The sequence below is a fragment of the Chiloscyllium plagiosum genome, unplaced genomic scaffold (assembly GCF_037043375.1).
Source record: "Chiloscyllium plagiosum isolate Xiang-an unplaced genomic scaffold, Cpla_swu_hap1 HiC_scaffold_2, whole genome shotgun sequence".
NCBI lineage: Eukaryota > Metazoa > Chordata > Chondrichthyes > Orectolobiformes > Hemiscylliidae > Chiloscyllium > Chiloscyllium plagiosum.
In genome coordinates, this window is record NW_028270140.1 from 83,399,790 (window position 1) to 83,420,375 (window position 20,586).

Below are 20,586 nucleotides of genomic sequence, written 5' to 3' on the forward strand. Positions count from 1 at the left end.
GACTAGAAGTGTGCCCAGAAATATTAAAATTATTATGGACTTTTCCAGTGGTAGTACCAATGGTGGTCTATCTGCCAGTGTGAGGCAGCTCAGTGCATCCACATTTACTACTTGGCCTCGGGAAGGGTGTTATAACTTCTACTTACTAGTATTTAGAATTAGAGCCCACCCCAGAACTCAGCCTGTAGCCATGGGCACCACTGCCTTGTCCTCCTTAAGAAGACCTAGCACGGGTTAGTAGTCCATTATGATTACAAATTTATGTTGGCAAAGGTATTGGTGGAACATCCTGATTCCAAATATGACTGTCAAACCTTCTTTCTCTATTTGGGCATATTTACGCTCTGCATTAGCCAATGTCCTGGATACAAATGTTATTGAGCATTCCTCTCCTTTGGGCCACTTATGAGCCACCTTGATGCTGTACAGGAGGTCATCACATGTCAATAACAGATCTCACTTGAGATCATAGTGTGAAAACACCTAGGAGGATGATAGTTGTTTCTTCATTTTCCTTAAAATTATAGCTGGGCTACAGGATCATTTCCAAGACTGACTTTATTGGTCAGGGTTAAAATCACACAACACCAGGTTATAGTCTGACAGGTTTATTTGGAAGTACAAGCTTTCAGATTGCTGCTCCTTCATCAGGTAGCTCATGGGGCAGGATCACAGGACACAGAATTTATAGTAAAAGATCAACATGTCATACAACTGATGCAATGTAATGAACAAAGCTAGTTTTAATTAGTCAGTGCATTGAGTTTAGGAGTTTTGCAGGTCATTTTTCAGCTGTACAGGACATTAGTTGGGTCACTTTTGGAATACTTTGTTCAATATTAGTCTCCCTGCTATAGGAAAGATATTGTTAAACTTGAGAGGATTCAGAAAAGATTTACAAAGATGCTGTCAGGGTTGTATAGTTTGAGCTATTGGAAGAGGCTGAATAAATTGGGACTATTTTCCCCATTGGAGCATCAAAGACTGAGGGGTGACCTTATAAAAGCTTATAAAATCATGAGGGGCATGGACAGGGTGAATAGTTGAGATCTTTTCCCCAAGGTAGAGGAGTCTAAAACTAGACAGCATAAATTTAGGATGAGAGGGAAAAGATTTAAAAGGGACCTAAAGAACAACTTTTTCACGCATGGTGCATGTGAGGGAATGAGCTGCCACAGCAAGTGGTGGAGGCTGGTACAATTACAACATTTAAAAGGCATCTGGATGGGCACATGAATAAGAAGGGATATGGGTCAAATGCTGACAAATGGGACTAGATTAATTTCGGATATCTGGTCAGCATGGACGAGTTAACCAAAGAGTCTGTTTCTGTGCTGTACATATCTATGACATTTATTTAAGAGTTGATGCAAAGCTGTCAGGATGGAGGATAGATTATGTATGAACTTGCCACAATAATTCACCAGCCCAAGGAAAGACCTAAGTTCCAGAACAGATGTGCAAGCTGAGGCACCTTTATCAGCCTTACTTTATCTTCCTCTGTAACCTGGTCTTGTTGACTCTGTAGTGCAAGTAGATCACTTGGGGTGCTTAGAACACACATTTTTCGTTTCTAAGGCATATGGCCACCTGGGAGAAATGTCTAAGGATTATGTCCAAGTGCTCTTTATTGGTTTTCTCTGTTATTAGCACATTATCTAGATAAATAACAACCAGGGTTAACCTTATAAAATAGTTTCAATCATCTGCTGAAACATTGCACAGACAGATGTTACAACAAATGGCAATCTTATATATTAGTACAAACTTTATGGGAATTAACTGTAGCATACTTCTGGGAATCCTCCTCTAACCGCAATTGCAGGTACAAATGGTTCATGTCCAGCTTCACGAAGCACAGCACCCCCTGCCAGCTTTGCATATAAATTCTCTATGTGAGGCATTGGATATTTATCCAGTTGTAAAAAATGGTTTACCATTTGTTTAAAATCCCCACAAAGGTGACTCTGGGCGGGTCTTACAGAATCATGGAATTGCAAGGTGGCCTTGACTCCTTTGATAGTCCCTGGACCTTCCTGACAAACTTCCAGATATTTGACCAAGACTTCATTCAAGCATCCATGTTCTAATCAAAAAATGTTGAGCCAATCTACATGAATCTTTCTCAACCAATTTCACCCCATCAAGCTTGGGCCTGAGGCTTTTACTACAATCAGTGGTAACTGAACCAGCTCCTTCTCTTAAGAGACCAGAACCGAAGTTGTACCCTTAATCTGTAAACATTCCCTGATATTGGTTGTCACTCTAACTGAGGTCTTGTGCAAACTTAAGGGTTGGACTCCAGTGCAAATTTTGTTAGACACTGATTGTGCGATCACTGAAAAGGCTGCACTGGTATCGACTTCCATTAGAACCCGGTGACTATTTACCCAGACATTTATTTTGTTTGGTTCTGATTTGGATGTTACTAAGCAATTTAGTTGTTCCAAACTAGATGTAGTTGGACTTTCTAGGTTGTGCACACTCTTGAATTACCAGCCTATGAGTTGTCTTACCCAATTTAGGTCTACTGGGACTCTTTTGCTGTGTCAAGTTTACATACTGGCAGCAACTACAATAGCTTGCTGGCCTGAATGCTGAAGAAAATTTTAACCGTTTGTCTTTGTTTTAAGGTTTTGCTGTGGGCTGACCTAGGGTCCCTCTCTTCAGGATATATCCTAAGTGACATGCTGCAATTGCCTTGACCCAAGTCATGTTCCCCAAGCTCAGTGGGACTGGCAAAGGTGTCCACTTCCATTGGAATATTCTGTAATTCATACGCTCCATTTGATGCATTTTTCAATGATAAAGCCAGTTGTAATGCTAGTTGAAGACAGGTTGAGCTTCAGATAGTACACAATTTAGCATGGTTACATCAATATTCCACAAACATCAATATCCAACAACCATCTCTCAGCATCTCATTCAGGATTAAATCAAAGTCACATGCGACTGCCAGTCGTGTTAACCTTGTTAAAAATCCTGATAGAAATTCCCCAAGTTCTCGAATTGCCAAGTAAAACCAATAGCATCTCAGAACTGAAGGAGACTTGGGATTGTAATATTCCTGAACTGAATTGGTCAACTCTTGAAAGGTTTTAATATCTGGTGCCTCAGGCTTCTAATAACCAAAACGCTGCAGGTCCACAAGCTGTCAGGAGAATTACTTGTTGCTTTTATCTGCCCCAATCTTATTTGCCCAGAAAAAATAATGCATTCTTTCCACATTCTGAGCCCAGTCATCGACGGCAAGATCAAACAAGTCAAGCTTGCCAAATAACGGCATGAAAACAGCAATGTTTTACCCAACTGAAAGATGACTTTTGAGAGCGAATTTCAACAGGAGAGTACTTTTTTCTCATTGCCACTGAAATAACTCCACAGAAACTGGTATTCCATCAGCAAACCACTCTTTATTTACATATAGAGAACCCTTGATACTGACCCAGCTTCGTCAGAGCCATCTCTCAGAGTGTCACAGGATGTCAGACACTCTTGTTTTTATCTGTCAACCAGGGCTCCCTGATTAGACCAGATTAACAGCCCCAATCAGGAAAATCATATTCTGTAAGGTCTACCTGGTTGACTTCATTACAATCACTACAGCTCCTTTCTGGGATCAGACAAGTGTCAAGTGGTGCATCTTGGAAGGAAGAATGACCAAAAAAAGCTCCCCCTACTTAATGTAGGCATATTCATGGTAATTCAATTTGCCTGCTATACATAATAGCTGGTGTAACACAAGACAGAATTTCCAGGTGAGTATTACTGTCACATAATGATCAGTCATGAAATTAAAACTGTATACTTATAAAAATTAGAAAATGCAAAATGAAACAAATTTCCATAGTGATACATATCTAATGAAAAGATAAAAACATGTAAAAGGTAAAAGCAGTTAAATTAACCAAACGCTGTCATTAGCTCATGCATTCATTTGTCTACTGATCTTTGTAATGTGTTCTGTTAACTGACAATCTCTCAAAATTGTTATAATCTTGGAGGCTCTGCATTTCATGTAGGTTATGAGAATTCACTTAGTTTACATTGTATTAGCTCAGCTACCTTTAATGTTGATTGAAAGAATTGTTAAAATTATTTCTGAGCAGTTAATCCTATTTTAACTTGATTCTCTGTGTTAGTAGTACCCAGAGGAGTCTAATTAAGTTGATTCTGGCTGGTTGAGCAACAATTTTCAAACTTCAAAATGGGATAACAGTGGGACAAACCCAGGGAAGTACTGCTTTAAGTCAACAAGATCCAAAAAAGCATAGAGGACAAAGGTAAGAAATTTTAACTTTACAAATCACTGGCTAAACCTCAGCTGGAGCACTGGTGTCCAATTTTGGGCTCTAGGCCTAAGGACACCAGTGAATTTTTTGTGAAGAGCCAAAGTAGAATATTAATACTTAGGAAGCGAAGATGGTTTTTGTTAGAGCAAAGAAAGATATGAAGGAAAGGTACTCAAAATTATGCAGGAGATAGAGTGAAATTAATTCTATTGGCATTAAGATGATAACCGACTGTACAAATTTAAGAGCACCAGCATAAGAACCAGAAAGCAAGGCCTTTTTATTAAACATTGAATTACTGAGTCTGTAATCCTGGTTCTAAAGAAGGTGAAGAAAGAAAGGTCAGTAGTAACACTGAAAGGGGGAGAAAATAATTGTAGAACACTGGGAAGCAATGATGCTCATAAGATATTTATTTCTTGGTTAAGAAAAAGAAGGAAGCATATGTCAGGTATAGACAGGATAGATCGAGTGAATCCTTAGAAGAGTATAAAGAAAGTAGGAGTAGACTTAAGAGGGAAATCAGGAGGGCAAAACGGGGACATGAGATAGCTTTGGCAAATAGAATTAAGGAGAATCCAAAGGGTTTTTACAAATATATTAAGGACAAAAGGGTAACTAGGGAGAGAATAGGGCCCCTCAAAGATCAGCAAGGCGGCCTTTGTGTGGAGCCACAGAAAATGGGGGAGAAACTAAATGAATATTTTGCAACAGTATTTACTGTGGAAAAGGGTATGGGAAGATATACACTGTAGGAAAATAGATGGTGACATCTTGCAAAATGTCCAGATTACAGAGGAGGATGTGCTGGATGTCTTGAAACGGGTAAAGGTGGATAAATCCCCAGGACCTGATCAGGTGTACCCGAGAACTCTGTGAGAAGCTAGAGAAGTGATTGCTGGGGCTCTTGCTGAGATATTTGTATCATCGATAGTCACAGGTGAGATGCCGGAAGACTGGAGGTTGGCAAACGTTGTGCCACTGTTTAAGAAGGGTGGTAAAGACAAGCCAGGGAACTATAAACCGGTGAGCCTGACCTCGGTGGTGGGCAAGTTGTTGGAGGGGATCCTGAGGGACAGGATGTACATGTATTTGGAAAGGCAAGGACTGATTCGGGATAGTCAACATGGCTTTGTACATGGGAAATCATGTCTCACAAACTTGACATGATTTTTTGAAGAAGTAACAAAGAAGATTGATAAGGGCAGAGCAGTAGGTGTGATCTATATGGACTTCAGTAAGGCGTTTGACAAGGTTCCCCATGGGAGACTGATTGGTAAGGTTAGATCTCATGGAATACAGGGAGAACTAGCCATTTGGATACAGAACTGGCTCAAAGGTAGAAGACAGAGGGTGGTGGTGGAGGGTTGTTTTTCAAACTGGAGGCCTGTGACCAGTGGAGTGCCACAAGGATCGGTGCTGGGCCCTCTACTTTTTGTCATTTACATAAATGATTTGGATGCGAGCATAAGAGGTACAGTTAGTAAGTTTGCAGATGACACCAAAATTGGAGGTGTACTGGACAGCGAAGAGGGTTACCTCAGATTACAACAGGATCTGGACCAGATGGGCCAATGGGCTGAGAAGTGGCAGATGGAGTTTAATTCAGATAAATGCAAGGTGCTGCATTTTGGGAAAGCAAATCTTTGCATGACTTATACACTTAATGGTAAGGTCCTAGGGAGTGTTGCTGAACAAAGAGACCTTGGAGTGCAGGTTCATAGCTCCTTGAAAGTGGAGTCACAGGTAGATAGGATAGTGAAGGTGGCGTTTAGTATGCTTTCCTTTATTGGTCAGAGTATTGAGTACAGGAGTTGGGATGTCATTTGCGGCTGTACAGGACATTGGTTCAGCCACTGTTGGAATATTGCGTGCAATTCTGGTCTCCTTCCTATCAGAAAGATGTTGTGAAACTTGAAAGGATTCAGAAAAGATTTCCAAGGATGTTGCCAGGGGTTGGAGGATTTGAGCGAGAGGGAGAGGCTGAACAGGCTGGGACTGTTTTCCCTGGAGCGTCGGAGGCTAAGGGGTGACCTTACAGAGGTTTATAAAATTATGAGGGGCATGGATTGGATAAATAGACAAAGTCTTTTCCCTGGGGTCGGGGAGTCCAGAACTAGAGAGCATAGGTTTAGGGTGAGAGGGGAAAGATATAAAAGAGACCTAAGGGGCAACTTTTTCATTCAGAGGGTGTTATGTGTATGGAATAAGCTGCCAGAGGATGTGGTGGAGGCTGGTACAATTGCAACATTTAAGAGGCATTTGGATGGGTATATGAATAGGAAGGGTTTGGAGGGATATGGGCCAGGTGCTGGCAGGTGGGACTAGATTGGGTTGGGATATCTGGTTGGCATGGACAGGTAGAACTGAAGGGCCTGATTCCATGCTGTACATCTCTATGACTCTAATAGCTGAATGTCCTCCCTACTTCTGTGGTATGACTGTATGATTCTAGATATTGAATCAACTCACATGCAAATAGTGAGTATTTTGACAGCATAGTCCACACAGGTTAGCACTAAAACAAAAGCAAAACACTGCACAGGAAAGAGTTCTAAAATAAAAACAAATAATGGACAAACTCAATAGGTCTGGCAGCATCTGTGGAAAGAGAAACAGAGTTACATACACAGTCTAATCTTCCTTTCCTTTGCACACAGAAGAGAGGTGGGGAAGTGATGGTTCTTAGACAGATAGAAGAGATGGGAAGGAGCAAGTAGCATAGAATGTCAGATCCTATGGATAAATTTTTGACTGACAAGGAAGTCAAGGATAATGGAACAGGAAAGCTGAACTGAAATCACAATCAGATCAGCCATGTTTCACTGAATGACAGAGCAGGCTCAAAGGACCAAATGACCTACTCTTTTCTCATGTTCTGAGCTGCTGCTAGTCTGCATTTTCCCAGCAATGTTTTTATTCCACACATGTGTATTTGCTAACAAAGATCATTGTGGACTGGGCTCATCTCTCTCTATTTAACACTGCTAATGGATGCATTCCTAACCTCATAGTAAATTGAAATTTCAAGTGAAAGCAGAAACTCACAGTTTTAGCACTCAGGGGCCTGAATCACAAGTAATAGTAGCATTCAGATAAAAGCAACATTAAATCCAAGCAAATAAAAACCGAAAGAACTGCGGATGCTGTAAATCAAAGACAAAATAGAAATTACTGGAAAAGCACAGCAGGTTTGGCAGCATTATGGAGAGAAATCAGAATTAATGTTTCAGGTCAGGTTCTGAGTAAAGGTCACTTGACTGAAACGCTAATTCTGATTTCTCTCCACAGATACTGCCAGACCTGCTGAGCTTTTGAAACCAAGCATTCAGGTTATTTAGAGGTTAGGGAATCATTAAAAATGGAATTCTGGTACCCAACCCCGAACCAAGGGAAGGTTATTGGGAGGATGGAGACTGTCTGCCTTAGCCTTCAGATTTCTTCTCTAAGATGAATCCTTCATTGTTGCATTACCTGATCAAAGGAAGGTTGGGAAAGATAATGTGGGGTCAGTTTCTCTTCACATCACTAGCATTGGAAGATACTGCCTTTAAATTTGCAAGTTTCTCAGTTGGAGAAGGAGAAAGACTACTGTTAACAGTTCAGATTGTGAACTTCTGGTCTGCTGAGAGAAAGGCATGGTGAAGTCTGTTGGGAGCTACAAACACTAGAATCTGTTGTCAGAGATGTTGGTTCAATTATGTTTTAAATACTGAGGTCCACATCACAGAACACTGCCAGTGCTTGAACAGACACTGAAACATTGTTCATAATGCTTTTGTGACCACGGAAATCCAAAGAGAGTAAAAACTATCCATCAATAAATTACCTTTAGATAAGTGAATTTGGCAGGGTTACCCTGTCCTAAATATAAATAACTATCTACTGACATAGCATGACATTACCATTTTGCAGGCCTGGAGAGCTTCAAACCCAATTTCAAGTCGGTTTAAAGGTATCCAAGTATTGTGTCATGAAGTATTATACAGGTCAACAGAAGGTGGAAAAGTGACTCTTCTATAAGCTAGAGCTAGTGTTAAACATAAACAAAAACACAAATTGCTGACAAAGCTCAGGTCTGGCAGCATCTGTGGAGAGAAATCAGAGTTAATGTTTCAGGTCACTGAAACCAAAAAGTTAAGTCTGATTTCTCTGCACAGATGCTACCAGACCTGCTGAGCTTTTCCAGTAATTTCTGTGTTTGTTTCTGATTTCCAGCATCTGCATTCTTTCAATTTTAGAATTAAACATAGATCTTGAGCAGAAAGGATAGTAGTATCATCGAGATCCCCCCAGATTTGTTTATCCAGTTCACCTCTTACTTGTAATTTATATAAATTGGTAACTTGCATCACTAACTGGGAAAGGGGGAACGTGGTTTGCAGTGATGAAGAAAGAGCAAAATAAGATAAAGCGTGTCATTATGAAGTGACAGATTTGAAAGAAGAGTATGTACCTCAGTGATTAGAAGGATGGGAGCATTTTCTTTGGATTAGGTGCAAGGAAGTAGAGTGACTCTTTGCATTGAGTTAGTATAAGGAGGATCTACTGATCATGGCAAAATGATTTTTGAGGTAAATAGCAACTTATACACTTCCTGAAAATACAGGTATCCAACTTTCTTTCTTCCTTATCAATATATATTAAATTTTTATTGATCTGAGAAGTACCCTTAGTGCAAAAAAGGCATACAAATATCCAATAAGTAAAGCAGGCACACACAAGCACAGTCCCAGCCAAAATTATGCCCAACATATTGGGCATCAAGGCTAAAGGTCATGTCCAGAGCTCAGCACTGAAACAAGCAGTAGGCTCACAACCAACATTCAGGAACCCAAGCATATCCACAACCTTAAAGTAACTATGAGAGGCTGCCACAACAAAAAAAGAACTTTTAAAATCATATATAGTTACCTGAATGTGGAACCAAGACAAAGTGTTCTTTCATGCTCCACAACAGTCATAAAAGATCAGCCGATCCCACCTGATTAACCCGTCCCTTTCAGCGAACAGCAAAAAAGCAGCCCAAAATTTAAAACCCATTCACAAAAGACCACAAGATATAGGGGCAGAATTAGGCCATTTGGTTCATGGAGTTTGCTCTGTCAATCAATCATGACTGACTCCCTCGTCAGGTCCACACCCCCCACCAACCCAACCTTCACTCCCGGCACCTTCCCGTGCAACCGCAAGAAATGCAAAACTTGCGCCCACACCTCCCCCCTCACTTCCCTCCAAGGCCCCAAGGGATACTTCCATATCCGCCACAAATTCACCTGCACCTCCACACACATCATCTATTGCATCCGCTGCACCCGATGTGGCCTCCTCTATATTGAGGAGACAGGCCGCCTACTTGCGGAACGTTTCAGAGAACACCTCTGGGACACCCGCACCAACCAACCCAACCATCCCGTGGCTCAACACTTCAACTCCCCCTCCTGCTCCACCAAGGACATGCAGGTCCTTGGACTCCTCCATCGCCAGACCATAGCGACACGACGGTTGGAGGAAGAGCGCCTCATCTTCCGCCTTGGAACCCTCCAACCACAAGGGATGAACTCCGATTTCTCCAGTTTCCTCATTTCCCCTCCCCCCACCTTGTCTCAGTCAAATCCCTCGAACTCAGCACCGCCTTCCTAACCTGCAATCTTCTTCCTAACCTCTCCGCCCCCACCCCACTCCGGCCTATCACCCTCACCTTGACCTCCTTCCACCTATCGGATTTCCAACGCCCCTCCCCCAAGTCCCTCCTCCCTACCTTTTGTCTTAGCCTGCTGGACACACTTTCCTCATTCCTGAAGAAGGGCTTACGCCCGAAACGTCGATTCTCCTGTTCCTTGGATGCTGCTTGACCTGCTGTGCTTTTCCAGCAACACATTTTCAGCTCTGATATGTTGTCAACCCAATTCTCCTGATTTCTCCTCATAATCTTTGATCCCCTTACTATTGATCTGTCTTAAATATACTTAACGACTTAGCCTCCATCACCTACTGTGGCAATCCATTCCACAGATTCACCACCCTCTGACTGAAGACATTCCTCCTCATCTCATTTCTAAAGGGTCCACTCTGGCTGTGTGGGAGGGATTATAAATTCACCAGACTAATTTAAATTAGGCCCCAGATTATGTGTGCCTTGGGTCTAAACTGTCTCAAAGTAGGGATTGTTCCTTGTTCCAGGTTTGCATGTGCAAGCTAGCATGATTCTCAATCTCTTTGTCTCTTCACAATCATTCAGCAGAGTAGATAAACACCTTATCAGAATTGGGAGTACAACAATTTATTTTCTTTTGTAAAAATATATGGGATTACCAGATTTTAGCTAATAATACTTTAATTCTAATCGGTTATAAATGCACAATACAAACTAGCCAAAAATATATAAAACAAGCATATGAATTACCTATCCGGCTTTCATTTTGCATTTCACATCTCTTGTATAATTCAGGAACAGCTTTCGCTGAAGAGCTTCCAAACTAGAAAGAAACAAAATATGGAGAAAAATTATAGAGGAACACAAATTACACAAACCAACTTTCTTCACCATGCTGCAAGAATACATGAATGGTCTTGCACGTTAGAAATTAAATGCAATGGCAGATATCCAGAAATTTACTTTTTCAAGTTCCATTTCAAGATACAAAGATGTCAACCTTCTACAGTATGTCATATTTCAACATTATTCAAAATAAAAATAACAAAGAAAATCATTCAATTTTTTATATAATTTTAAAACAATACGGAACAGGAGTAGGCCATTCAACCCTTATAGTCTGCTCCACCATTCAAAATGACCATAGCTAATCACCAGTGTCCTGTATCCACTTTATCCCATGTCCTTTGGTTCCTTTAGTCCTAATAAATTTATCTATATCTTTCTTGGAAGTTTTCAACATTTTGGCTTTAACAGTTTCCAATGGCAGAGAATTCCACAGGCTTCCATCCTCATCTCTGATCTAAAAGACATACCCCCTATTTTTAGTCTGTTACCTCTGGTTCTGGACTCATCGGTCATGGAGAGAATCTTTCCTGTACCCATCCTGTTTAATCTCCCAAACTCCTTACAGATAACATAATCCTTACAGATCTAGTATTCCCCCCTCCTCCCCCCCACCGCCCCCAAAACCATCCCATGAATCAGCCTGGTAAGCCTTCTCTACATTCCCTGGATAGCCAGAACATCCTTCCTCAGATAGGAAACCAAAAATACAATACTCAAGAAGTAAAGGTTTCTCTCTCTACAGATGGTGACAGACCAGTTGAGTTTTTCCAGCATTCTGTGTTTGTTTCAAATCTCCAACATCCACAGTACTTTGCCATTATTCAAGTATACTCTACAAAGGTCAGGAAACAGCCATCTTGAGCTGAAAACGCACATGATAGTTGACATATACAGATGTGAAGCTTGATCATCTTCAGTTCGTAGGTAACCAGGTTGTAAGAGTTCACTGATTAAGCACTAATTAATATCAAGCATTGGTTAAGAGAAAGATGATGGCCTCCATGAATTACCAGAAGGTGGTAAGAGGATTAAATTATTCTGCACCGTAGTGTGGCTGTCTAACAGTTCCTCATGCTTAATCCCCAGATTTGGAACATCTTCCCCATTCCCTCACTGCAATTGTTTTCTGGAGTGTTTGTCTTTCCAAACACTTTCAGAGAAAACCCATAGTTTTCTATAACCTTAGTTTCCAGCAGTTTTCTGCTTCTGGATGCTTCTCTCAAGTCATTTGGATCTGACATTTTGAAGACTAATAAACTAACAGAACTTTTTTGCTGATTGAACCTGCACACACTGCCTGACTTTCTGGATAGTTCAAAGTTTGGGAGAAGATTTGTAGCTTGGGTTCTCGTTGTTGTGGTTCTGTTCGCCGAACTGGGAATTTGTCTTGCAAACGTTTCATCCCCTGTCTAGGTGACATCCTCAGTGCTTGGGAGCCTCGATGTTTCCTCCGGCATTTATAGTGGCCTGTCTCTGCCGCTTCCGGTTGTCAGTTCCAGCTGTCCGCTGTAGTGGCCGGTATATTGGGTCCAGGTCGATGTGTTTGTTGATAGAGTCTGTGGATGAGTGCCATGCCTCTAGGAATTCCCTGGCTGTTCTCTGTTTGGCTTGCCCTATAATGGTAGTGTTGTCCCAGTCGAATTCATGTTGCTTGTCATCTGCGTGTGTGGCTACTAAGGATAGCTGGTCGTGTCGTTTTGTGGCAAGTTGGTGTTCATGGATACGGATCGTTAGCTGTCTTCCTGTTTGTCCTATGTAGTGTTTTGTGCAGTCCTTGCATGGGATTTTGTACACTACATTGATTTTGCTCATGTTGGGTATCGGGTCCTTCGTTCTGGTGAGAGTTTCTGGATAGTTCTAACTTTCTCATAATACTGGATGCCTCATTGCTAGACAACATTTTTTTCCCCTATGCTTATTTCTAATGCATTGAAATATTTACCTCCAAACCTGTAAATGCTTGATAAAGATACATGCATCAAACTTCAGACACCCAGTATCAGTCACTAAGCAAATCTGAAATGAAACTAAAAATGTAACTCCCCTTCTTAATGCATGCAATATAGAAACTTAATTAAGTGACTAAATTGTAATAGCAAATTGTTTCCATTTACAGTCTTAATTTTTAAATTCCATGTATTTTCTTCTATTTCCATTTTTTTAACCAATTTACTTTATAACATCAGTATAACCTATACTGGTTCTTTAAAACACATGCCAAATATTCTTCTCACCCGATTTTTAAGACTTCTGGGTATAAAAGCTATTCTTAGATGCTAGGAAGAAGAAACTTTGAAGCACTGTTCATTAAGTGGCTAAAAAAAATCTAAAAGCCAATCAATTGTCTAAACACAAACATTGATCTGGATTTGTAATTTTCAAACTCTTTTAAGCATTAGAAAGCCTGAATCAGAAAGAGTTGGCACTTGATACCTATGGCATGATTGTGGCATATGAGACAATTCATCTGCAACCCAAGAAAGATAAATATAATGAACCATTTGATACAATTTATGTTATTGCACAGCACAAGCAAGTTTTATATAAATGTTACTTCTGCTACTTCTCTCAAAAGTTTGTGATTCACTCCCCCACAGTGCATAAGGACACAGATTAAATTTGAGGAGACAGACAGATTTTTAATTAGTAATAGGTTGGAGGGTTATGGAGAACAGCAGGAAAGTGGAGTTGAGGCCAAGGTGAGATTAACGGCGATCGCATTCAACGGCACAGCATGTTCAAGGGGCAGTGTTGCCGACTCCAGCTTCTAGTTTAAATGTTCTTAAGTGAACCCCTGTTAGACCTATACATGAATTTTTACTGACTGCAAATTTTATTTGCTTCAACAATTAAAATCTAAATATAAAAATGCATTAGTTGAACTCATTTGCAGATCACAACTTCTATAAATTATTGACAAAAATAGTATATTTTAAGGCTTTGAATTGCAGTCCACATACAAAGTTAGTAAAATACATTGAATAAAAATCCATTTTACATTTTTTTTTCCAGATCTACTGTCATGTTTATTGTACTAATCTGGAGCTGAATGTTCTCAAAAGTTGGCTTCTGTTTCACACCATAAATACTGGAAGCATAAAAAGCTGAATTAAACAAACTTACGTTTTCAAAACATGGGAAGTAGCAAATTTGACCTTTTGATTAATTTTTCTGCTACCATAAAGCATTGTGACACTAAAGTAGAGATATTACAGAACCCTCTATATTCCTCACACACTAAACATCCAAATACATCTATCAGCTTGTGGTTGTAATTTTTAATTAAGCTTTTTATTTCTCTATGTTTAACCAGCTCAATGTACTTGATGTTGTTTCAAGAAACAGCCTCGTAAATTTCTGGATCTTTGTCGGTGAAAGAGTGGATTAATTTTAAGCGGGATTAAAAACTGAACAATTAAGTAATATTTAAATTTAGAGTACTTATCACCAGTTTTGTGCATAATATAACTAATTGCATTTGTTGGTTCAAGAAACACATACAATAGGAATCAATTTGACGAAAGTTTTAATTCTCTAGATAATCGCACATTTAATCCAAGCAAAACCAAGAAAGAATAGGCCTATTTAGGGGATTTACAGTGGAGGCCAAAATTCTCTCGTTAGAAAAATAACTCATAATAGCAAGAACATTAAACTACCCTCCATAGTTATAATAATAACAATTAGCAGTTCAGAATTAATGCCATATTTGACAGATGACTGCATTTTGAACAAGATGAAATATCAGACAGACAATAGAAGCGGTAGGTCCTGGGATGCTGAAATCTTACAAAAGTGTTCCTTTGGCATTGAGGAGTTGAGCTGTGGATCGAGATAAGTAATTTTGCACTAAGTTAAAAATCATCAGGTGATGAAGCGTCGCTCCGAAAGCTAGTGTGCTTCCAATTAAACCTGTTGGACTATAACCTGGTGTTGTGTGATTTTTAACTTTGTACACCCCAGTCCAACACCGGCATCTCCAAATCATAATTTTGCACTGGTAGAGATAAAAAAAATTAGAATGACAAGGCTCAGTGGATGGGCAAATTTATTGCCAAATTTATACAGATTTCAATGTAAAGCATGTAGTTAAAGATGGGAATAGCAAGAGTGTCAAGGAAGCAGATAAAAGACACTATGAACACAGATCACTCTCCAGGTCTGCAAGATCTGGAGAGGTTGGGAGGGTAGAATGTGGAACCTTCTTGAACCAACAAATGCAATTAGTTATATTATGCACAAAACTGGTGATAAGTACTCTAAATTTAAATATTACTTAATTGTTCAGTTTTTAATCCCACTTAAAATCAATCCACTCTTTCACCGACAAAGATCCAGAAATTTATATTGTTCATGCATAGTACGAGAGAGTGAACAGCAGTTTGGCAGGCAAAGGGATGAATAACGAAGAGCCAGGGAGAAAATAAAGCAGATAACAGGGACCATTAGTAAGAGAAAATGGGTTGGCTGAGGCGGAAGCAGCCATGTCATGACAGGGCCAGGCACATAGGGGTGGATAAAGGACAATGGAAGTGTTCAGGTTCTAAAACTATTGAACTCGATATTGAGTCCTGAAGACTGCAGGATCACCAAGTGAGAAATGAAATACTGTTCTTCCAGCTTGCACTGAGCCTTGTTGAAATACTGTAGCAGATCCAAGCCAAAAACACTGGCCAGGGAAAACTTTAGTGTGTTGAAGTGGAAGGCAACCGAAAACTCAGGATCATTTTTGCGGATAGAATGTCGTTGTTCTGCAAAGCAGTCACCTAGTCAGTGTTTTATCTCCTCAATATAGTAGTGACCATATTGTAAGCAGTGAATATAGTAGGCTAGTTTTTTAAAATCTCTTTTAAAAGTTTGTCTGAGAACATGGAAAGGCTTCTGTGGTTGGGAGAAGTGGCAGGGATATAAAACTAGATGTCATCAGTTTTCAGATGTAACGTGGCCTAGTTTTCATGTTTACTGCTGCTAAGAAATATAATACAGGATCTGAAAAGTGGTCAAGGACATATGTTTGGAGACACAGATGATGATTGTGCTCTCCCCTCGGAGGACAGTCTAGGACCAGATGGCATAATCCCACAATAAGGGGTCACCCATTTAAGACAAAAATGAAAACGTTTTTCTTCTTTCAGAGTGTACTGAGTATGTACCATAGAGGACAACAAAGGTTGATTTGTTAAGCATATTCAAGGTTGAGATAGGCAGATTTTAGTTAATAAGAGAATTACGGGCTATGGGAAAAAGACACGAAAGTAAAGTGAGGATTATCAGATCAGCCATCTTCTTCAATCTAAAATTCCACATCCTTGGAACTACTCTGGTAAAGCTCCTCTGCATCTCTGAAGGACCCTTGAATCCTTTCTGAAGTATGGCGATCAGAAGCAGACACAATGCTTCAGTTGTGGCTTAACCAAAACTTAATAAGGGATCAGCCTAACTTCCTCTACTTATTCTCTTTCTGAACTCAAGGTCCCACATACTCTCTAAATATACCCTGTCACCCTCAGCAGAGTCAAGCAAAGCAGGAATTCATGTCAGTAACTACACAGTCATGTGCAATGTCACTTGGAGACATAGAGTCATTGAGATGTACAGTATGGAAACAGACCCTTTGGTCAAACTTGTTCAGGCTGACCAGATAGCCCAATCTATTCTAAACCCATTTATAGCACTGGGCCCATACCCCTCTAAACTACTCCTATTCATATACCCATTCAGATGTCATTTAAATGTTATAATTGTACTAGCCTCCACTGTTTCCTCTGGCGATGTCATGATTTTAGAAACCTCTTTAAGGTCACCCCTCAGCCTCCGACACTCCATGGAAAACAGCCCCAGCCTATACAGCCTCTCCTTATAGCTCAAATCTTCCAACCCTGGCAACATCCTTGTAAATCTTTTCAGAACCCTTTCAAGTTTCACAACATCCTTCTGATGGGAGACCAAAATTGCACACAATATTCCAAAAGTGACATAACCAAAGTCCTGTCTAGGCGCAACATGACCTCCCAATGCTGATACTCAATGCTATGACCAATAAAGGAAAACATACCAAACGCCTTCTTCACTATCCTATCTACCTGCGACTCCACTTTCAAGGAACTATGAACATGCATTCCAAGATCTCTTTGTGCATCAACACTTCGCAGGACCTTACCATTAAGTAAACAAATCCAGTCCTGATTTGCCTTTCCAAAATGCAGTACCTCACATTTATCTAAATTAAACTCCATCTGCCACTTCTCAGCCTAATGGCCCATCTGATCAAGATTCCGTTGTACTCTGAGGTAACCTTCTTCGCTGTCCACTACACCTCCAATTTTGGTGTAATCTACAAACTTACTAACTATACCTCCTATGTTCACATCCAAATAATTATATTAATAACGAAGAGCAGTGGACCCAGCACCAATCCTTGTGGCACACCACTGGTCACCGGCCTCTTGTCTGAAAGGCAACCCTCCATCACCACCCTCTGTCTTCTACCTTTAGCCAGTTCTACATCCAAATGGCTGGTTCTCCTTTTATTCCATGAGATCCAACCTTGCTAACCAGTCTACCATGATGAACTTTGTTGAATGTCTTACTGAAATCTACATAGATCACGTCCACCACTCACCAATCCTCTTCGTTACTTCTTGTGATGGCAATGTGCTGACTAATTCCCTGTAAAATATTCTCATTCAGAATCCCAACGCAGGAATAATAATCTACTTATCTGGGCCCTTCCTATTATTAAATTTCAATTGCATCTAACTACTAAAATACAAAAGTTTTAGCAAGTGCACATCTCTTTATTGTACAAATGATTAGTAACCAAAGTGTACAGCTGTAAAGTAACATTATCTTTAACCAGTCTGATCATCCCAGTTAGCTGCAGAGTATAATTGGTAAAATGTTTGATACAGCATTTTGAAGTTGGAATGTTGCTCTTTAAGAAAATTAAATTCTCAATCCTTGTCAATTTTCGCAATATGAAGCTGTAGTGATTGGAACAAGGGCTAGGTGGAGCTCATTGACTATGAGATCCTTGATTGGGGTTGTTAACCTGTGCTAATCAGGGAGTCCTGGCTGACAGATATAAATAGAAGATTCAGATAATCTCTTCATTCTAGGGACCGGCTCTGAGTTGGCTTGTCAGAACCCATGTACGCTGCACATGTAAATAAAGTTAAAAAAAACACATGGCACCAGGTTATAGTCTAACAGGTTTATTTGAAATTGTAAGCTTTTGGAGCCCCTGCTCCTTCCTTAGGCAGCTAGTGAGAAAGAATACATCGGACACAGAATTTATAGCAAAAGATCACAGACACTCCTTCTTCAGCACACACACTTTCTCCCTTTCTCACGAGCACGTGCGTACACATATATCCACATTCTCTCCCTCTCTCTCCCACACACACAGACCCTCTCATACACATGTACTCTCTCCCCCTCTTCTCTCTGACACACACATTATATATCTATGGGGTCAAATTGCAGGTTTGAACTTGCAGATACATTCTATTTTGTTCAAAAACACACAATCTGTAGACAGGCAGTCAGTGTGGCATTTTATAAATTCCTACTTTGGAAATAAAACCAGCCTGGCTCCAGGATGAGATACATAACAGCCTTGAAACATGGCCTCACACCTAAAATTACATTGTCTGACCTGGGGTGTCACCTTTATGCTGATAAAACCTGAAGTTAACTTGGGGAAGGGATTTACATATTAATCAATCGAAACCTGCATTGCGATTCTAATTGATTAAAAACGTAATAGTCCTTTAGGTTTTTACAATACATTTGCATAAGTTGTATGACTCTTTGATCCTTTATTACAACTTTTGTGTCCGATGTATTCTCTCTCACTAGCTGCCTAAGGAAGGTTTGGGAGGCTTCAAAAGCTTGCGGTTTCAAATAAACCTGTTGGATTATAACCGGTGTCATGTGATTTTTGACTTTGTCCACCCCAGTCCAACACCGGCTCCTCTACATCACGTAAATAAAGGATGACCTGGTGCCAGGATACCAACCTCTGTGCAGTTATTTTAGAAGCAATAATGGAAGGAATGGGATTTGCAAAGTCCATGTAAAAAATAAAAAGTATTAAATTGGTAGTTTACAAAAAAAATGGAGCAGCTGAACATTCAAAGATTGAATATGTTAGAGAATACTGATTTAATTAGGGTAAACATTTTGTTCAAGGCTCATGCAACTCTTTTAAAAACTAGGATAGTGGAATTCAGAAGTTCGCTACCATTTAATTTTTTTAAAAAAAGTAGTTCAGAGCCAAACGATGGGACATTAAGCTCAACAGCCACGAGAGATAAGTATCAAATGTTGGTGTGAAGGAAGCCCTTTGAGCACATTTTAGACAAGTAAAGATAATAAATTAAAGTCAAGATTGATGTATAGAAAGCAAGTAATTCTGCATTATAAAATAAAGGATAAAATTTAAAGGGAATATAAAAACAAAGGAACTGGAGGTATACATGCATAAATCATTGAAAGGTGATATGACAGTTTGAGAAAGCAGTTAATGAAGTATGCAGCATTTTGGGCTTTATAATTAAAGTAAAGCTCAAGCCTCGTGATAAACTCGAAACACTGTTTTGACCTCAATTTGAGTTTCCCTGGGGCATCACATTTTAGAAAGGATGTAAATGTCTTAGAGAGATTGCAGAAAAGGTTCTTGAGAATGATTGAATCGCTACATGAATAGATTGGAGAAGCTGAGGTTGTTCTCCTTACAGAATAGGAAATTAAGAGGAAATATTGTTACACATGTTCAAAGTCATGATGGATCTGGGAAGGAGCAGATAGGGTGAAACTATTGCCATTGGTAGACAAGTTGAAAGCCACAGACTTGGTGGTTAGCAAAACAAGCAATGGCAAGAGGAGGAAAATCATTTTCTGCAGTGAGTGGACATGATCCAGAATTAACAACCAGGGAAGGTGAAGGAGGCAGATTCAAACAAGACAAGACCAGCAGCAAAAGGATGGCTACATTTTTGAAAAAGCTTGAAGTAGCTATTAACATAATAGTCCGATTCCATGTAACGGTCAGAGCAAATCAGTGACCACTTCCACTCTAAGGGTAAGTGTCATACTCTTCTCTCTCTGCTACTGGACACACCTCCCACCAAAGCTCATGCTCTACCACTCCCACTATTTCATGCAGCATTGTCACTTGCATCAACCTTCACATACCAATAACCCTGAGGGCCTCTGCACTTCCTATTCACTTGCTCAGGACATATGTTCACCTTTCGACCACGTAGCCAACATCAATAGACATGCTACCAACTTTCAACTCCCCATTACAGGAAAAAAATGCTGATAACAGGGTAGAAAGAGCCAGAATAGATGCAGGGGTGCTCAATATCAGGTCCCTCACCCACTATAAGGAGACAGCCCTGCCCTGCAAAGGAGGGGACTGGGACCATAGCTGACACTCCTTGGTGGGAATGCCTAGTTTAAATGTTTGGGAGCATAAGTCATTGTGACAGCTCTACAACTGGATGAGAAAGAAACGGCCCAGGCAACAGGCAATCGGACGCCTGACAGAGATCAGGTACCTACTCAGACCCAGGCAGGACAGAAACCTGTAGTGTCAGCAATCAGAAACTTTATCCACATGAACAGGTAGGTACAGGAACAATGTGAGAGGCAATGGGCCTCCTAGCCCAGAGACTGCAGCATGTAGCTACAATTATATGGACCTGACTGCTTCTATGATAGCAGGGAGACAGGGAATCTGGCATTCACTCCCATGTACCACTTTTTCACAAGGAAATGTCA

The 20,586-nt window shown here is 40.2% G+C and overlaps 1 protein-coding gene across 6 annotated transcripts in view; it reads right to left on the bottom strand.

Moving 5' to 3' along the window:
- Nucleotides 1-20,586, bottom strand: part of sncaip (synuclein, alpha interacting protein) — a 121,479-nt gene that overhangs the window by 51,482 nt on the left and 49,411 nt on the right. For 5 of the 6 annotated variants that reach the window (XM_087998186.1, XM_087998175.1, XM_087998197.1 and 2 more), the window contains exon 3: nucleotides 10,699-10,771. In XM_087998186.1, the coding sequence (XP_087854312.1) occupies nucleotides 10,699-10,771 (73 nt within the window). Of the gene's footprint in view, nucleotides 1-10,698; nucleotides 10,772-12,739; nucleotides 12,800-20,586 lie in introns of those variants that run through there. The other variant, XM_087998203.1, reaches the window with a different exon arrangement.